Here is a 16,056-nt window from a genome sequence, read left to right as displayed (position 1 = left end):
CCTAAGAATGGGACAATATTCAGTTTTTGAGCCCTGGATCTCCCTCTTTACAAATCTTTCTCTCCATCTTCTGCCATCACATTTATAGTACAGCTCATCTTATACCTGAGCACAAACAAAAGTGAGACGAAACAAATTAAGAATAGTGTGGGAAGTGAATTCATTCCATTAACTGATTGATTCATTCATCAGTTCAATATTAATTTTGAGTACCTACTATGTGTCCGACACCAGGCTGAATGTTGGTCGTATAAGGACTGGCAGATACAGCCTTTGTCCTTAAAGAATTCACAGTCCTGTGTTAGAGGCAGACAAGTGAAGAAACTGTTACAGTAATGTGAGTGAGGTAAAAGAATACATAAGGCCAATATTTAATTTCTTGAGAAGACATAAATTCTTGGAAATGGTGTTTATCTTTCACAGTTCCTAACAACATAATTTGTATAAGGTGAGCAGTCCGTAAAGAGTCAAAAAACCTGGATTCTCATCCCAGCTTTGTTTTTGACTAGCTGTGTGTCCTCTGACAGTCATTTCAGCTTTCTGACTCAGTTTCCCATCTGTAAAGTTAAACTGCTGATACCAGTCCTCCAATAAACTGGGTTATTGTAAAGATCAATGGTCATGAGAATGACTTTTTAATTAGTTGTAAAGACCTGTACAAAATAAAATATGTAATCATAAGTTATATTCTTAAATGTTTTTTGAATATTAAAACAGAAGTTGTTCAGCACTTCACATAAGTGCTGAACGTTTTCTTTAAAAAACAAAAAGAGAGAGAGAAGAAAGGAAAAAACCCGAAAAGCAGACCAGTAGGTAAAAGGTCCTTCATTGTAGTCACCTTCCCTGTTTAAAGCACCTCTGGCTTCACTTTGTCAACACTCCAGGAAGATATTTATTACTATCCCTATTACACAAATGAGAGAAGTGAGTGCCAAAGAATTTACCCAAGAGCACAATCTCTTCAAAAGCCAAGCCTGGGCCACCTCCCAAAGTCTTTCAACGTCAACAAAAGTCAAAAAGACCCACCCCCCCGGCCGCAGGGGGCATCGCTTCCCCGGAAGCCCAGCTTCCCCAGGCGCAGCGCTGGACGAGCCTTCAATTCCGCCCGATGACGCACGCGGCCCCACCCCCGACCATCCACCTCTCGCGGGATCTCTCGGGAGGACGGATGGGGTCAGGTCCCATCATGGCGGCGGAAGAGGCGGATGTGGATATCGAAGGGGACGTGGTGGCCGCGGCAGCACAGCCGGGGTGAGGCATAGGGCCCGGGTCTCGCAGGGACGCGGAGGGGGGCGGGTGCGAGGGCAGTGCCGTAGAATGGCGGCGCGTCAGTCAGGGGACAGGGGAGCGGAAGAAAACGGCAGCGCCGGGGTCTCCTAGCGGCCGGTGAGGGGCCGCGCCCATCCCGCCAGCCGGCTACTCCTGAGCCCCGCGGGCGGGTACCCGGAGCTAGTGACCGACGGCTGTTCCACCTTTTGTGTGGATGCCGTGAGGGCTCCGACTTCGCCTGGCACATGGCACTCTTTCGAGCAATTCCTTCTTCCACTGTCTCCACCCCAGAATTTCGCCAGAATCCGCCTCCTTACCCCCGCCCGACAGTAACTCCAACAAGGGCGGCCCCTGGACGACATCCGAGGTCAGGGATCCCTGTTCCTTTCTTTGCAAGCCGTGTGACCTTGGGCGTTTCATTCCGACTGGCCGCAGGTTTCCTCTTCCACGTAGGGATAGTTGTGAACAACTTCCTGAGAGGCAGCTTGACTTCAAGGAAAGGGGTAGGACTGTGGCGCTGGACAGCTCTGGTTGTCCTTCTGCGTTGGCTGGCCCGGCCGGCGTCTGGCACTGTGACCCTTAGGCCAGACGTTAAACTTGTCTCCGCCTCAGACAGCTCATGTGTAAACTGGCAAATCATGATATGTACCTCGTACGAGTGTGGTGAGGATCAGATGAAATAATTGCTGGATGTGTTTTAGCATATGTTAGGTGCTCTGTAACTGTCCTGTTCTTTACTGTTCTGTTACCCTCAAGGATGGTATTGTGAGAACTCAGTGAGGGGTCACGGTGAATTTGATACCAATTTCTGCATAATAGGCCAGTGTGGTTTTAAAGGGCACCATCCAGCTTGAGATCTAACCCGTTGACTCTTTGCTGTCTGAAATAGGAATTGATGCATACCATTTTAGAAACGTACCTCCAGAGTCTCCTTTTAATAGTGGAAGAGGCCTAGACGGATGAGGAATCAAAAGACCTCCACACTAAACTCAGCCAGCTGTGCTGCTCATAACTATGAACAACTTCATTAGAACTCCATCTGCTATATTGAACCATGAGAAAGTGCCAGTCTTAGAACATTTTGACCCATAAAATGGCAATTTCATATGATCCGAGCTAACAGTGGGGTTTCCGTAAGTTGTGGAGAACAGTACTGACCCTGCCCATGAGGGCCTAAGATAGGAGGTTTAAACTTTTTGTGAATTCTAAAGCACTGGAAAAATGGGAGGAGTAATTAAATTCATAGTTATTCTCTCCCAAATCGTTAGGCAAATCAGCTCTACAGATGAGTAGGGAACCTTTAATAACCATCATTGTTCACATTAGTGTAGATGAAATTAATCTTTTTTTTTTCTCTTTCTTCCGCCACCCCCCTCCCTCTCCGGTTCAAGCCGTTGTTTCTCAGTCTAGCTGTGTAGGACGCAGCTATGTTGCCAACCCAAATCTCTTGTCCTGAGCTTCAGATCTATTTAACCAACACTCTGAAACTATATGCACTTGGTTGTTCCACAAGCCCCTCAATCTGAGCTTAGAAATTTTCTCCACCAAACCTGCCTCTCTAGGTTCCTAGTTCAATAAATGGCACCAACTACCCAGTCACACAAGGCACAGACCTACATGTACACTTTTCCTTGACTTTCTCCTTCTACTCTTTCTGTCCTATCAGTTATTAAGGGTCTGTTGACTCTAAGTATACTCTCAAATGTGTTCACTTCCTGTTGCTTGTGCCCTTGGTCTAAATTACTGTCACCCTTTTCTAGTATTTATATAATCACTCCTTCATAACTGTTCCTTGTCTCTTTGGCCCCTTCTATACTTCCCTGCAGTTAGAGCAGCCTTTCTTACATCCGTCTCTGATTGTGTTATTCCTTTCAATTCCCAATTGACTTCATGATAAAACATTCATTCCTTAACTCCTAGAGACCTGTGTGATCCATGCCTCACCTACTTCAGTCATTCAATCATTCAACAAATATTGATTGAGCACCTTTTGTATACCAAGCCCTGCGTATACAGCAGTTACTAAAACTTAAATCCTTGCTCTAATAGAACCAAACATTGTTTATTAGGTAAGACAGACAATAAACCTCCTATATATATTCCAAATGGAGATAACTGGGAAAAGAAAAAGAAGGGAAGGTGGATGGCTCCTCAGCTTTATCCCTCGCACTTACCCAGGGAAAAGTATAAGGTCTGAAAGTATAGGCCCTCTGGTCAGTGTGGATATTGTGTAAGAACTGAATTTGAAAAAGAGAGAAGCAACAGAATTGGCAACAAATTGAATGTGCGTTGTGAGGAAATAAGGACAGGCTCAGATTTCTGGCTTGGGCTTTTAAGGGGATTAAGATGCCATAGACTGAGATGGGAACCAATGGAAGAGTAGCATGTTTGAGAGGAAAGGTGAGCTCAGGTTTAAACACATTAATTTGTGGTGCCTGTGGATGTCCAGGTAGGTGTCTTGATGCATACACCAGAGGTGTGGATGTTGCTAATTCTTACTGAGGAACACTGTAAAAAGATTTCTGAAGTAAACTTGAAGTGATTCTAGTCCCACCTCCTGTACCCTTGGCAGGTCTAGTTAGTTAAACAAAGGTTTCCGTCTGCTGATATGAGTCTAAGAATCCTTTATTTTGCATTCCTGGTAGATTCTATCAAGTCAGAATTGACATTTGAGTTAAAACCTTTTTGCCGTCAACAATTGAGAGACATTATTGCTTTTAGTTTATTGTAGATAATTTGTTAACCCCACAATTTATTATAACCACTGTCGGACTAATTGAAGGTTCAAAAATACAAACCTGTATATAGGTTTTTGTACAAAATTTTCACCACTAGAGTAGGTCTGGGAAAAGTCAAGAACTTAACTAGGAAACTTTTTAACTTCAGGACATACAAAAGTAAAATTTAATTATATCATAGATTTGACCTCCCAAAACTTAGCTATTTCATTCAGGCTTTTTGCATATGAAGTGAATAGTGTGACTTTAGAGAGTTCTTATGAAAGGAGTGGATTAACAAAGTTTAATCCCCCATGAACATAGAAAAGACCCCGTTAATTTTTTAAATTACATGAGTTATTAAAATGTCATTACGTGTTCTTATTTCTTCACTGTACTACGCTTCTTTAAGTATTTTCTATTTTGGTTCTTCCATCTATTCTTGCTTTTTTTTTTGAGGGTGGTGCTATTGATATGGCTTTTGTGCTTTAGACTTGTTAATAGCTAAAAGAATTAATTGTGAGGTTGAATTCCTATGTACACATGGATACTCCTCAAAAGAAACATGAAGTATAGGTTCATGACGACAAAGCATGTGTGGTTGTTGCTGCTTTGGGGTATTTTTTTTTTCCCCTCATGAAGTTGTTTATTCTTGGGAAACAAAAGAAGTGAACAGACTTGATGTTTAGCAATTGCTATAGGGTGGCTTGAACCTAGTATATATGTGACAGGCCAAAGCGGTAGAACAGCATTTCTGTAGTGTTAAATCTGTTAAGGGGAGAGGGGAACTACATGTTTGCTTAACATCTCAATCCACCAGTCACTGTGCTGTGCAGATTATATCCATTACCTGTTATAACACCACTTTTATAACCATTTCTTTAATTATTACAGAAGCAATGATAATACAGCATCTGTTTTGCAAGATCACTATCTTGATTCATCCTGGAGAACTGGGAATGGTCTTATTGTAAGTATTTTATGAATATATATGGTACGTTAAGCTATTACTCATTACTCAGAGTACCTCTTATTTTTACTTGGTGCTAGTTCTCAGCAATCTCAAAGATAATACGTTGAAATATTTTTCTTACTTTAAAAATAGAAGAAACTTACTCTTATTTCTTTTGACTTTGAAAAATGGCCTGTTTGGAGATGACTTTGGAGCCAGCAGGATTTGGGCACAAATCATTGCCCTACCACTTACCAGATTTGTGACCTTCAGTTTCATCATCTAAAAAATGGGGGTATGCAGGATTCACTTCCTTGTTTAACAGTTATTTATTGAGTACTTACTATGTGTCAGACACTAGGTTAGATTTGGGGGATACAACTATGATCAAGACAGACATGGTCCTGCTCTCAAGGAGCTTACATTCTAAAGGAGAGTCAGGTGATAAACAAGTAGACAGACTATAAATTATGAAGGAGATAAGCAAGATGCTGACTGAGGGTAACAGGGTGGGGAACCTACTGTAGGTAAGTCAGTGAGGGAAACTGAGGAGGTGACATTTAGGTTGAAATGTAACAGAAAGAGAGGAGTACATATGTGAAGAGTTGAGAAACACATTCTAAGCAGAAAGAATAACAGCACAAAGGCTCTGATTGGAAACATGTCTAGAATATAGTGGGTCAGAGGGAAAGTGACAGCTATGACGAGGTTAGAAAGGCAGATGAGAACTCTATCATATTTGTAGGAAGCAAGAGTAGAATCAAAGAGACCAGTTAGGAAACATTTGTAATAATCTAAGAAAGATTTGGTGATGGCTCTGCCTGAGATTGTGGCAGAAGAGATAGAAGTGGATGGATTTGCATTATTTTTTGGAGGTAGAACTGCTTGGTAGATTGGCTATGGGATTGAGGGAAAAGGAAAGAATCCAGGATGATTCTTGGGTTCCTAGCTGGGAATAACTTGGGGACAAGTAGTGCCATTTACAGAGTTGGGAAGGCAGGGGAAGAAGCAGGTGAAAGAAGGTATGTGGTGATGAGTTATGTTTTAAATATGTTAAGTTTGAGAGGCCCACTAGATACGCAAGTGGAAATTTTGCGTGGGCAGTTGGAAATGACAGTCTAGACAGAGCCTGGAGAGGAGACCTGAGCTGAAAATATTTTAAGTTTTGAGACTTGGAAATGAGTATGATGATTGAAGGAGAGATTGTGGCTTGAGGGAAAAAAGAATTGTTGAGTTTTGGAAATAGGTGAAGTGTCTAGGAAAATGCTGATACCCAATAGTTCTTCATACATGATCGCCATTATCACTTTATAATGGGTAGGAGCTTGAGCCCTGGAATCCAACAGACTTGTGTGTCAAGTTTCTGCTCTTCCATCTGCAATGCTAGTAGCAGTGCTGTGGATGCATGTGTGAAGTAACAATGCCTATCTCAGCATTATCGTGCAAATCAAAGATGTGTCTGTGTGCTCAGTAAATGATAGCTGTTATTATTTGTAATCATTATATCATGTATTTAACCAAACAGAAGGTAATTTCAAAAAATAGTTAATTTAAAAAAATATGTATTCTCTTTTTTAATAGCCTTGGACGCTGGATAGCACCATCAGTGAAGAGAACAGAGCCGTCATTGAGAAAATGTTGTTGGAAGAAGAGTATCCTTTAATGATTATGAAGAAAGAAAAGATTTCAGGGTTAAAAAAATCTCTAAATGCAAAACCTACAAAAGAGACCACTGTTAATTATTGGGTGGATTATATTTGGCCCCAGACTGCTACTATGTAATGTTACCTACCTATGCAAAAAGCTGCATTTTATTCCTCTGGTTCCATTTTACTGCTAAATCTGAGATATGACCAAATATATTTGAGTTGCTGTTGTTAGCCAACTCTTAATACTCTGTGACTAGTGAGTCGAAATTGTAGAATGTTTTAAGTTAGCTAGAACCTTTAGTCCAAGTCCAAGATCATTTAATCCAATCCTCCATTTTCAGTTATATAAGCCGAAGTCCAAAGATGTTATTTGTCCAAGGACACAGAACTAGAATATGTAAAAGTTCTTCTCACTTCCTACTCTGTCAATTTACAGGTGTTATATGGGAGAAATCTAAGTAAAAAGCACAAAACAAATACAATAGGATGAAGATTTTTTCCCCCCCAAAGTTGAGGCTCCTTATCCATGGTTTAACCACTGGCTTCTTGTCGTTTCTTTTAGCTGCTGTATATGATGTTGGTAACTTCTTTGAGACTCTGTGTCTGATTTTATGATTTATAAAGATTATTAATAGTCTAATAAGTAGTGATTTGTTTTTAACTCTTTTTATCTATATTTCATGGATTTCTGCCTGTTTTTAAGCCATAATGTTTCTATTCCCTTTATTCCCATTTACTGCTATATTGATTTCAGAGTGTCTGGGTACCTTTAATTATTATAGGTTAACCCTTTTTAAGCTTTCTTATTCTCTAATTCTCCCCAAACATTACAGTTATAGCCTATATCATTGCTTTTCAACAGAAAAATAGTGGGAGTCGTATATCATTTAAAATTTTCTAGTAGCTTCATTTAAAACTGAGGAAATTAATTTCAATAATTTATTTAACTTAGTATTTCAATATGTAATCAACATAAAAACATTATTGAGCTCTTTTACATTCTTTGTTTCATACTCTGAAACTCAGTGTGTATTTTATACTTAAACAACACATCTCAGTTCATTCTAGCCACATTTCCAGTATTCAGTACTTAAACGTGTCTTGGCTAATGTATTGAACGGTACAGTTCTAGATTACTGGTTCACCTCCAAATTTGGAAACAAATAATGAGAATAAAAACTATGTGAGCTCTTGGAGAACAGGGGTAATGTTTTCTTGTATCTTTGTCTTCAATATCTACTGCCTAGAATAGTGCCTGACATACACATATATGTTTTAGCAAAAAGAATTGAAATATTGATAATGTTCTCTTAGCCACTTCTAAAAAGGAAGATAAGAGAAACTAGCATTTACATACCACACATTTTTTGTAGGCACCGTATTGTATGATTTCACATGTAATGTTTAATCCATGTAACAACCCTGTGAGGTATAAATAATTTTATCATTTTTGCAAACCTGAGAAGGGCTTTGAGAAGAATTCATTTAGCTAGCATTTGAGTGATTTTTCATGAGTATATGAGTGCCTGCTTTATATAAGTCACATAAAAATTCTGATTTTATTATTGTTTGAAAAGTTTCCTTAATAATTTTACAGGTATTATTTATCTAAGAAATCACTTCCAGAAAAATTCTGGCTCGATCAAAAGGAAGATGATAAAAAATACATGAAGAGGTAAAATCAATTTATAATACTTCTAAAAATTTGAATTATATTTTAAAAACTTCTTCACACGCATCTTTATTTTCTTTTTTTATGTGCAGTCTGCAGAAAACAGCAAAAATCACGTATGTACTTATGTTTTATATTTTAAAGCCTTTTTTATTAGTTAAAAATTATGGGAAAATAAAACTGGAAAATTCTTCTTGATCTTGGGTTATACAAAAATATAAAATCAAAATTTCTTGTACAGATACTGGAATGCCCCAAGGTAGTTTTATGATGTTATTTATTTGCCAGAATTTCTCTTTCGGTTTGTTCCACCAGATTATGGAAAATATTGTTTCCTAGGGATTTGTGAGGAAAGTTTTTAAATTTGCTATTTAATATATTAGAAGCCCTGTCAATTAATTTTCAATCATTTCAAACAAAAATTTAATTTTAATTTGTAGCTTTTAAAAATTAGAGAAACTGTTAACTTTTATTTAGTGTTTATAAACGTCCATGTTTATGGTCCCATAGAGGGTATGGCTTTACAGATTTGCCAGAGTTTGAGCACTGAATAGATTTTGGCTTTGGCATTTTGCTGAATAAACAAGAACAATAAAATGAAGTTAATGAAAAGATTAATGGTTTGCTTAAATTAGTGAGCCTCATCACTATTTTATTTTAATTTCTTAAGATACTGCCGTTTCAAAAGCAATAAACACAATGCCATAGTTTTTTGACTTTTCTGGCTTGATATTTATATGGATTTACCTGAAAGAATCAGAGATAATATTTCTGGAGCCAGTTTAGACTCTTACATGCCTTGCAGGATTTGGAAATGTATTAACGTCTGCTACTTTGTGTCCAACCTAAGGAAGCCTATTTGTTTGTTATCACATTGACTTCCTTTGATGTCTTTTAGTGTTATCTTCACTAAGACCCAAGGATTATGTCCTTTGGGGCTCCTGTCATCCTGAGCTAGAGAAGTATAGAGACAGGGTAAATCTGTCCCTCCAGGTAGAGGCTGCAGCCTTCTTCTTCTTCTCCTTTTCTATTTTTTAATTCTTAGAGTCAAAGTATTGAATTTATTAGCCCATGGCTATCTATAACCTTTAGCTGCGTAAATATGGAATGTTCCATTTCAGAAATTTTTTTGCAATTCCTTTTTTTCCCCTTAGGGTACAATCTCCTACAAAACCAGCCAGTTTCTCAGTAAAGTGGACGATAGAAGAAAAAGAACTGTTTGAACAAGGGCTGGTAAATAGAGCAATTTTTGATTTATAGTAAAATAATTCTAGTAGCAAATAATTATAGAATTACAAGGTTAAATTAATTTGTAGAGACCAAAAATTTCTTTTTAATTACAGTGATCATATCTATAGTTTTTCTATAGTTAGACTGATGATATTTGTAGGGTAGTACAACAGAATTCAACTCATTTAACTTACTAAAATGTTATAATAGATTTGGATTAATAATTTGGATAGTTTTCGCCCTTTTTCTATATTAATAACACCTGAGATGTTGAGCTCTCTATATATACATGACACCAACTACCTGGATTAAAAGAAAAATTATTCAGTTACCTGCTATTTTCTTTTGGGGAAAAAACATGCATATTTGGAACTGTCTGGGTGATCAGCTGAGTTCTTTTTTATTCAGATATTTGGCATTGTGTATATAGTCTAAATATTTTAGTGGATGTAATTGAAGACTAAAAACATTTGTTTTGCCTGAATGTTTTAATGAGATCTGTATAAATGTCTACAAGTTACATAACGGGAAAATATGCACAATTTCTAATTCTGAAAATACTCCTTAATATGAAGAAATTTTTAATAAAACATGCAGAAAATTTTTTTAACTATTAAGAATTAAGTTACGTCTTTTCCTTTAAGGTACATATTACCCAGTGTTATACTAATTGATTTTTGAAATTACATATGTTTATATATTATATATATTGAATATATAATATTTATGTAGGATTTATAAATGCTAATTGAAGTACTGGTAACGTTTCTACATTATCGGTAATAAAATGTGTTTGTATTTTTAGAGTTAGCCATCACCATGACATTCATATATTCTGTGATGTTTTTATATAAATACATAAACTACCTTGAGGGTTTTATTTCTTGCTGAGGTTTTTCTCCTATGCTGTTGATGTTTTTTTATATTGGTATTTCAGTCTGTTTCAGGATTATCATTTACATAATCTAACTTTAATTAGCCAGTCATTTATTTAAGATTGCTGACGACTTTGGTATTTTGCCCCATATATAAGGAGTGATAAAAAAATACGGTGAATGTTTACATTTTAAAAAATTTATTACAGTAAAAGACACATTCCCATTAATCCCCCTCAAAATACTCCCCTCACTTCGAACACACTTACCTCATCATTCTTGCCACTTTCTAAAGCAGTTCTGGAAGTCCTCTTTCATGAATGTCTTTAGTTGCTGTCATGGCTGCCTTGATGTCCAGAATCAATTCAAAACATTTGCCTGTCATGGTCATTTTGACTTTAAGGAAGAGCCAGAAGTTGCACGGTGCCAGATCCAGTGAATAAGGTAGATAAGGACACACGATAATGTTTTCGTTTGACAGAAATTGTGGTACCAGAAGGAGTGTGCGACACGGAGTGTTGTCATGATAGAGGATGAAATAAAAACACAAAAGAGGACTTCCAGAACTGCTTTAGAAAGTGAAAAGGATGGGATAAGTGTGTTCGAGGGGGAGTATTTTGAGGGGGATTAGTGGCGATGTGTCTTTTACTGTAATAAATTTTTTTATTTAAACATTCACCATATTTTTCAATCTCACCTCGTATACATAAAGACCATATATATACACACATACATGCAAGTGGGTTGTGAAGTTTTAGGTTATTGTTGACATTCATGATAGTTACAGGGGCTACATCTGCATGGTTCAAAATTCAAAAGGTACCTAAAGTTAAAGGGTGCTAAGTCTAACTCCTGTCTCAACCATCAGTTCTCTATGCCTGAGGTAACCATTTTCATCTGTTCTTTGTGTATCCTTCCAGAGGTGTTTATCTCTGTATAAAGAAATGTATATTTATATACATATGTAGATAATCTATGTACATAAAAAGGTATTTTAAACTTAGAATGTTTTCTCATAAAAACACATAGAACTCTTGGTTGTGTTTCAGCCTTTTTTAACCTTTTGCTATAGTTTGCTTATAGACTGAATTCTCTCAGGTTTGAGAGAAGGGAATTATGTCGTACTGAATGATGAAGGAAGATTTTTCTTTCCCTTTCTTGGGCATAGGACTCTCTCTTTGCTCTATTTTGAAATTGGTGAATGTTTTCTTTGCTCCTCTTGTTAGTACCTCCTCCCTAATTTTTATAGTGCCTCAGCCCCTACAGTCCATGTTGGTCACACTTTGTCAGGATCTTTCCTGTTTCCCAAAGTGCTCCACGCTACCAAGTTACCTATTTGACTTGATCTCACAATAACGATAACGAATTCTTCAGTAAGTTGATCTCAGTAAGTGTGAGTTAACAGCAATATAAATAATTAATTTATACTTACTAGTAAATTTCCCAGAAGTACTTTCAGTTTTAAGAAATTGTCCATATGTCAGATTTTCTCATGAAAGCCAGAAATAAGTATATAAATTAAGATTTATCATTTGGGTCAGATCTTTGAAGATGACTTGCTACTGTAAGTCATAATTGCCTGGCCTGCAAATTTGCCCTGGGATCAACTTCCCTGAGTTGTGGCTGGATTTGTTTGTTTGTTTATTTTTCTCAGTTTTAAGAATTCTAAAAAATAGAATTGTTGAGGTACTTTGGGAATTAGAGAGTATCTTGTGTTGGAGATATTATAAAGGAGGTTTATGTATGTATCAAATGAGACTTGATGATACCTAAAAATCCCTTTTAGCTTTGAAATTATATGCATTCATTTTAGTACTTCAGAACACACCAGAGCTCCCTCAAGTTGTCTGTTTTATCTCACCACAGTTTCAGTGTTAGCAGATGGACAGCCTTTGACAATAGAAGGGTATAGGGAGACGTTGGGTATAGGTCACTTCATTTGTGATTCACTCCTGTAAGTCAGTTCATGTCTGATATCTGTGTAGAGTTATAGTAGTATCTGTTATGTAATAGATATTGTAACATGGAGTCTGGGTGAAAAAAAAAAGTGTTTTGAAATTAGTGTCAGAACATATTCAGTTGATTCTATAAATGAAAAATATAACCTGCCTCCCTTTCAGGTACTTTTTTTTTTTTAAGTTACCTTAAGATTTGGAACATCATGATGTACAATATAAATATGTACTGTTAGGAATATGTAAGAGTGATGGAACTTCATTTAGATAACTATGAAAAGAAAACTAATTTCTAAATCACTTTGGTCAGTTTTCCTAAGTCCAAATTCCAAAACAAGAATGTGGGCTTTGATTTTAAGAGTCTTACCTATATATGAGGCTTCATTATGTGCCTTAGAATAACGATGGGGTGTTCTTTTAGTTGGCTTTTTATAACGTGGCAGTTCCTTGGAATATTAACAAGTTAGTTCAATACAAGCAATTTCTTTTCCATTTTGATAATATAGGCTAAATGTGGCCGAAGGTGGACCAAAATTGCAAAACTAATTGGAAGTCGTACTGTTTTACAAGTAAAGAGTTATGCCAGACAGTACTTTAAAAATAAGGTAAGCAGAATATAAATATTCTAGTTAATAATGATAACATTTTAAATAAATAAAATGAGTAAGCAAAAACAGTTTTTAATTCAGGCATTAAAATTTTAATGTTCAAAAATTTTATAGTGAAAGTATTTCATACTCAAAGTACTCTACAAATGTTGATCTTCATAAATCTCAAAGCATATCATCAGTGATTTGCGTGTTCCTATTAAATAGATACTATTATTCCACTTAATTTCATAGTTAAGTAGAACAAAATATTAATTGCTTATTTAAAATGCAGTTGTAAATACTTTGAAGAACAGCACAATAAAGGTACAGTCTATCAACAACATGTACTCAGTTTAATACAATATTTTGTATTCATCCTGTTTTTTTGTGCCGGTGATTAAATTTTAAAATCTTAATAGTATGGGGTTTTATCTTCATTTTTAATAAGGTAAAATTAGATGGTCCAGAGAAGGAAACACCAAACCAGAAGAACAGCAGTTATCTTCAGATTAAAAATGAAGATGAAGGCACAAAGACATGGACACCATCAAGGTTAAGGGGATGTGCTGATCCCAACTTGAATGCTGTAAAAATTGAAAAGTTATCTGATGACGAGGAAGTGGACATCACAGATGAGGCAGATGCGTTGACTTCTCAAGCGCCCCAAGAGAATCCTAGCAGTGATCTCTTATTAGACATCCCTAATAGTAAAAGTCCTGAAACCTATCAAGGAGAATTTATTGCCTCTGACAGCCAGGAAGATCCCATTTCTAAACCTCCCGAGGAATATCTTCAGAATATAGAGCAGGGTGAGATGGAAACAATTTCAAGCTCAGAAACTACATTTTGGACTGAAAAACAGAGCACCAGTGACAAAAAATCAGTTGAATTAAATGATCCGAAATGTAATAAAATAATGAACAGCTGTGCTAAGCATGATGGACATGGAATAGTGGATGGTACCAGGCGGTTGCCCTCTCCAGAGCCTTGTGATGTTCAGAAAGATCTGAGTGATAATGAAATGTGTTTTCATTCTTCCTGCCAAATGGAGGAGGAGAGCCATGAGGAAGAAGAGCTTAAGCCACCAGAGCAAGAAGTAGAAATAGATAGAAATATTATTCAAGAAGAAGAAAAACAAGCAATTCCTGAGTTTTTTGAGGGGCGCCAAGCTAAAACACCAGAACGCTATTTGAAAATTAGGAATTACATTTTGGATCAGTGGTAAGGAAGAATTATATTTTAGATGATATTTTAAAACTTATGATTCTCTAGAGTATTTTAATTAGGCTTATGCAAAATTTAGTATTTTACATTGCTGATGATCCAGAGAGCTTTAACACATTAATATACAGAGGGTGCCAAAAAAATGTATACACATTTTAAGAAAGGAAAAAACTGTATTAAAATTGTAGTACTCAATATATACTGATAACAAAAGATGAATACAAGTCACGTTTGATTTCTGCAATTACAAGAGGTATGCATAGCGATTACCATCAGCGTAATTTTAATACATTTTTTTCCTTTCTTAAAATGTGTATACATTTTTTTGGCACCCTCTGTGTTTCAATAAGCTAAGACTTGAAATTTCTCATGGGGAAACTTTGGAAAGCTTTTGTAACATCTGTCTGTTCATTAAGAGTGTTTGGGCTTGGGAAAAAAGGGTTAGATGATTGCCTTAAGCGGTTTCTTAGAACAGTGTTAGGAAGATGCAACAAACATTACTGCACTGGAAAAGGGGGATAAGTATCTTTCCTAGTTTATCATGTGCTTTAAAGTACAAAGATAGAAAACTTTGATGACAACAGTGTCATTAAATGTGGCTAGATTGCAGAAACCATTCTCCTAAATAGCTGCCTTAAATGCTTTCAATTTTGAACCTGTGGCATAATGTGTTAATAATTCCTTCATCCCTCTTCATCCACATATAGTAATTTTCTGATATATGAACTTTATCCTCTGAATGCTCAGTACTTTTTACTTAAATTATTTAGTGAGTGATGGGGAACAAACCCCAAAAAATCTTCCCACCTTATTAGCCTAAGTGCTCTGAAACTAATTAGAATTTTTCATAATTGTTTAATTAAGACACGATTAAACATTCATAATTGTTATTGCTTCAGGATTACATAGGGCCATCTTTACAGAGGGTTTTCACTTACCAAAGGAAAACAAATAACCTGCTTATTAAATCACTGACCTTTTATTTCATGCATACAGTATTAAGTAATTTGGCTTTTAAAGATAGCCGTTATTTTAAAAGAAAGATTTTTGTTTTTTCCTGACTCATGATTATCTTGTAGATGGGTGAGATTGCTAAAAGTGCAAGTGCTGGTAAGGGTGGTATCAAAGTAAAGAATGCTTATAAGGAACAATTCGTAACATTTGCTTCGTGCTTTACAGTTTACAGAAAGCTTTTTTGTATCAGCTGCTCACAACAATCCTGTAAAATAGGCAGGTGGTATTTTCTCCATTTGATAGAGCGATTCAGAGGTCAGGAGAGGCTTAGGGACCCACTGGCCTTCGATGATACAACCAGTCACTGACAGGGGAAGGACTTCAGTGCAAGTATTCACTCCTTAAGTCACTCTTCCCGTTATTCCACATTGCCTAATTCATTCTGTTAAAAAAGATCAGTTAAATTAGATCTCTTTTGATACCTAATTTTGATTTTGGAAATAAGAGAATGGCCAAAATTGAAGGGCTTCAAAACAGTAACTCAAAAACATCTACCTGAATCATCAGTGAGTACTTACTGTTATTTTAATCAAATTTCATTTGTTACTTTGGATTTTGACTTTTATGAGGTAGAGTAATTTATATAGATAGTATAAATTATATACTGTGTTTCCCCGAAAATAAGACCTAGCTGGACCATCAACTCTAATGCGTCTTTTGGAGCAAAAATTAATATAAGACCCGATATTTATATGATATGATATTATATAATACCCAGCATTGTATCATATCATATCACATCATATCATATCATATATCATATCATATATAAGGCCTGATCTTATAGTAAAATAAGACCGGGTCTTATATTAATTTTTGCTCCAAAAGACGCATTAGAGCTAATTGTCCGGCTAGGTCTTATTTTCGGGGAAACAGGGTAGCACTAGTTTCCTAATGTTATTTGCCTTA

General features: G+C 36.3%; 1 protein-coding gene across 3 annotated transcripts in view; it reads left to right on the top strand.

The window, feature by feature from the left end:
* Positions 1-990: 990 nt before the first annotated feature.
* MYSM1 (Myb like, SWIRM and MPN domains 1) overlaps positions 991-16,056 on the top strand; it is a 33,883-nt gene continuing 18,817 nt past the window's right edge. Inside the window, exons 1-8 of one of the 3 annotated variants that reach the window (XM_019742529.3) lie at positions 991-1,251; positions 4,881-4,956; positions 6,520-6,590; positions 8,185-8,262; positions 8,352-8,375; positions 9,414-9,492; positions 12,826-12,924; positions 13,358-14,130. In XM_019742529.3, the coding sequence (XP_019598088.2) occupies positions 1,109-1,251; positions 4,881-4,956; positions 6,520-6,590; positions 8,185-8,262; positions 8,352-8,375; positions 9,414-9,492; positions 12,826-12,924; positions 13,358-14,130 (1,343 nt within the window). In that variant the 5' untranslated portion in view covers positions 991-1,108. Of the gene's footprint in view, positions 1,252-4,880; positions 4,957-5,126; positions 5,234-6,519; positions 6,591-8,184; positions 8,263-8,351; positions 8,376-9,413; positions 9,493-12,825; positions 12,925-13,357; positions 14,131-16,056 lie in introns of those variants that run through there. The other 2 variants (XM_074334778.2, XM_074334779.2) reach the window with 2 other exon arrangements.

The sequence above is a fragment of the Rhinolophus sinicus genome, chromosome 14 (genome assembly GCF_057876585.1).
Source record: "Rhinolophus sinicus isolate RSI-liver-muscle chromosome 14, RSI-T2T, whole genome shotgun sequence".
Taxonomy (NCBI): Eukaryota; Metazoa; Chordata; class Mammalia; order Chiroptera; family Rhinolophidae; genus Rhinolophus; species Rhinolophus sinicus.
The sequence above is the reverse complement of the archived record's forward strand: the minus strand, read 5'-3'. Positions and strand labels throughout refer to the sequence as shown.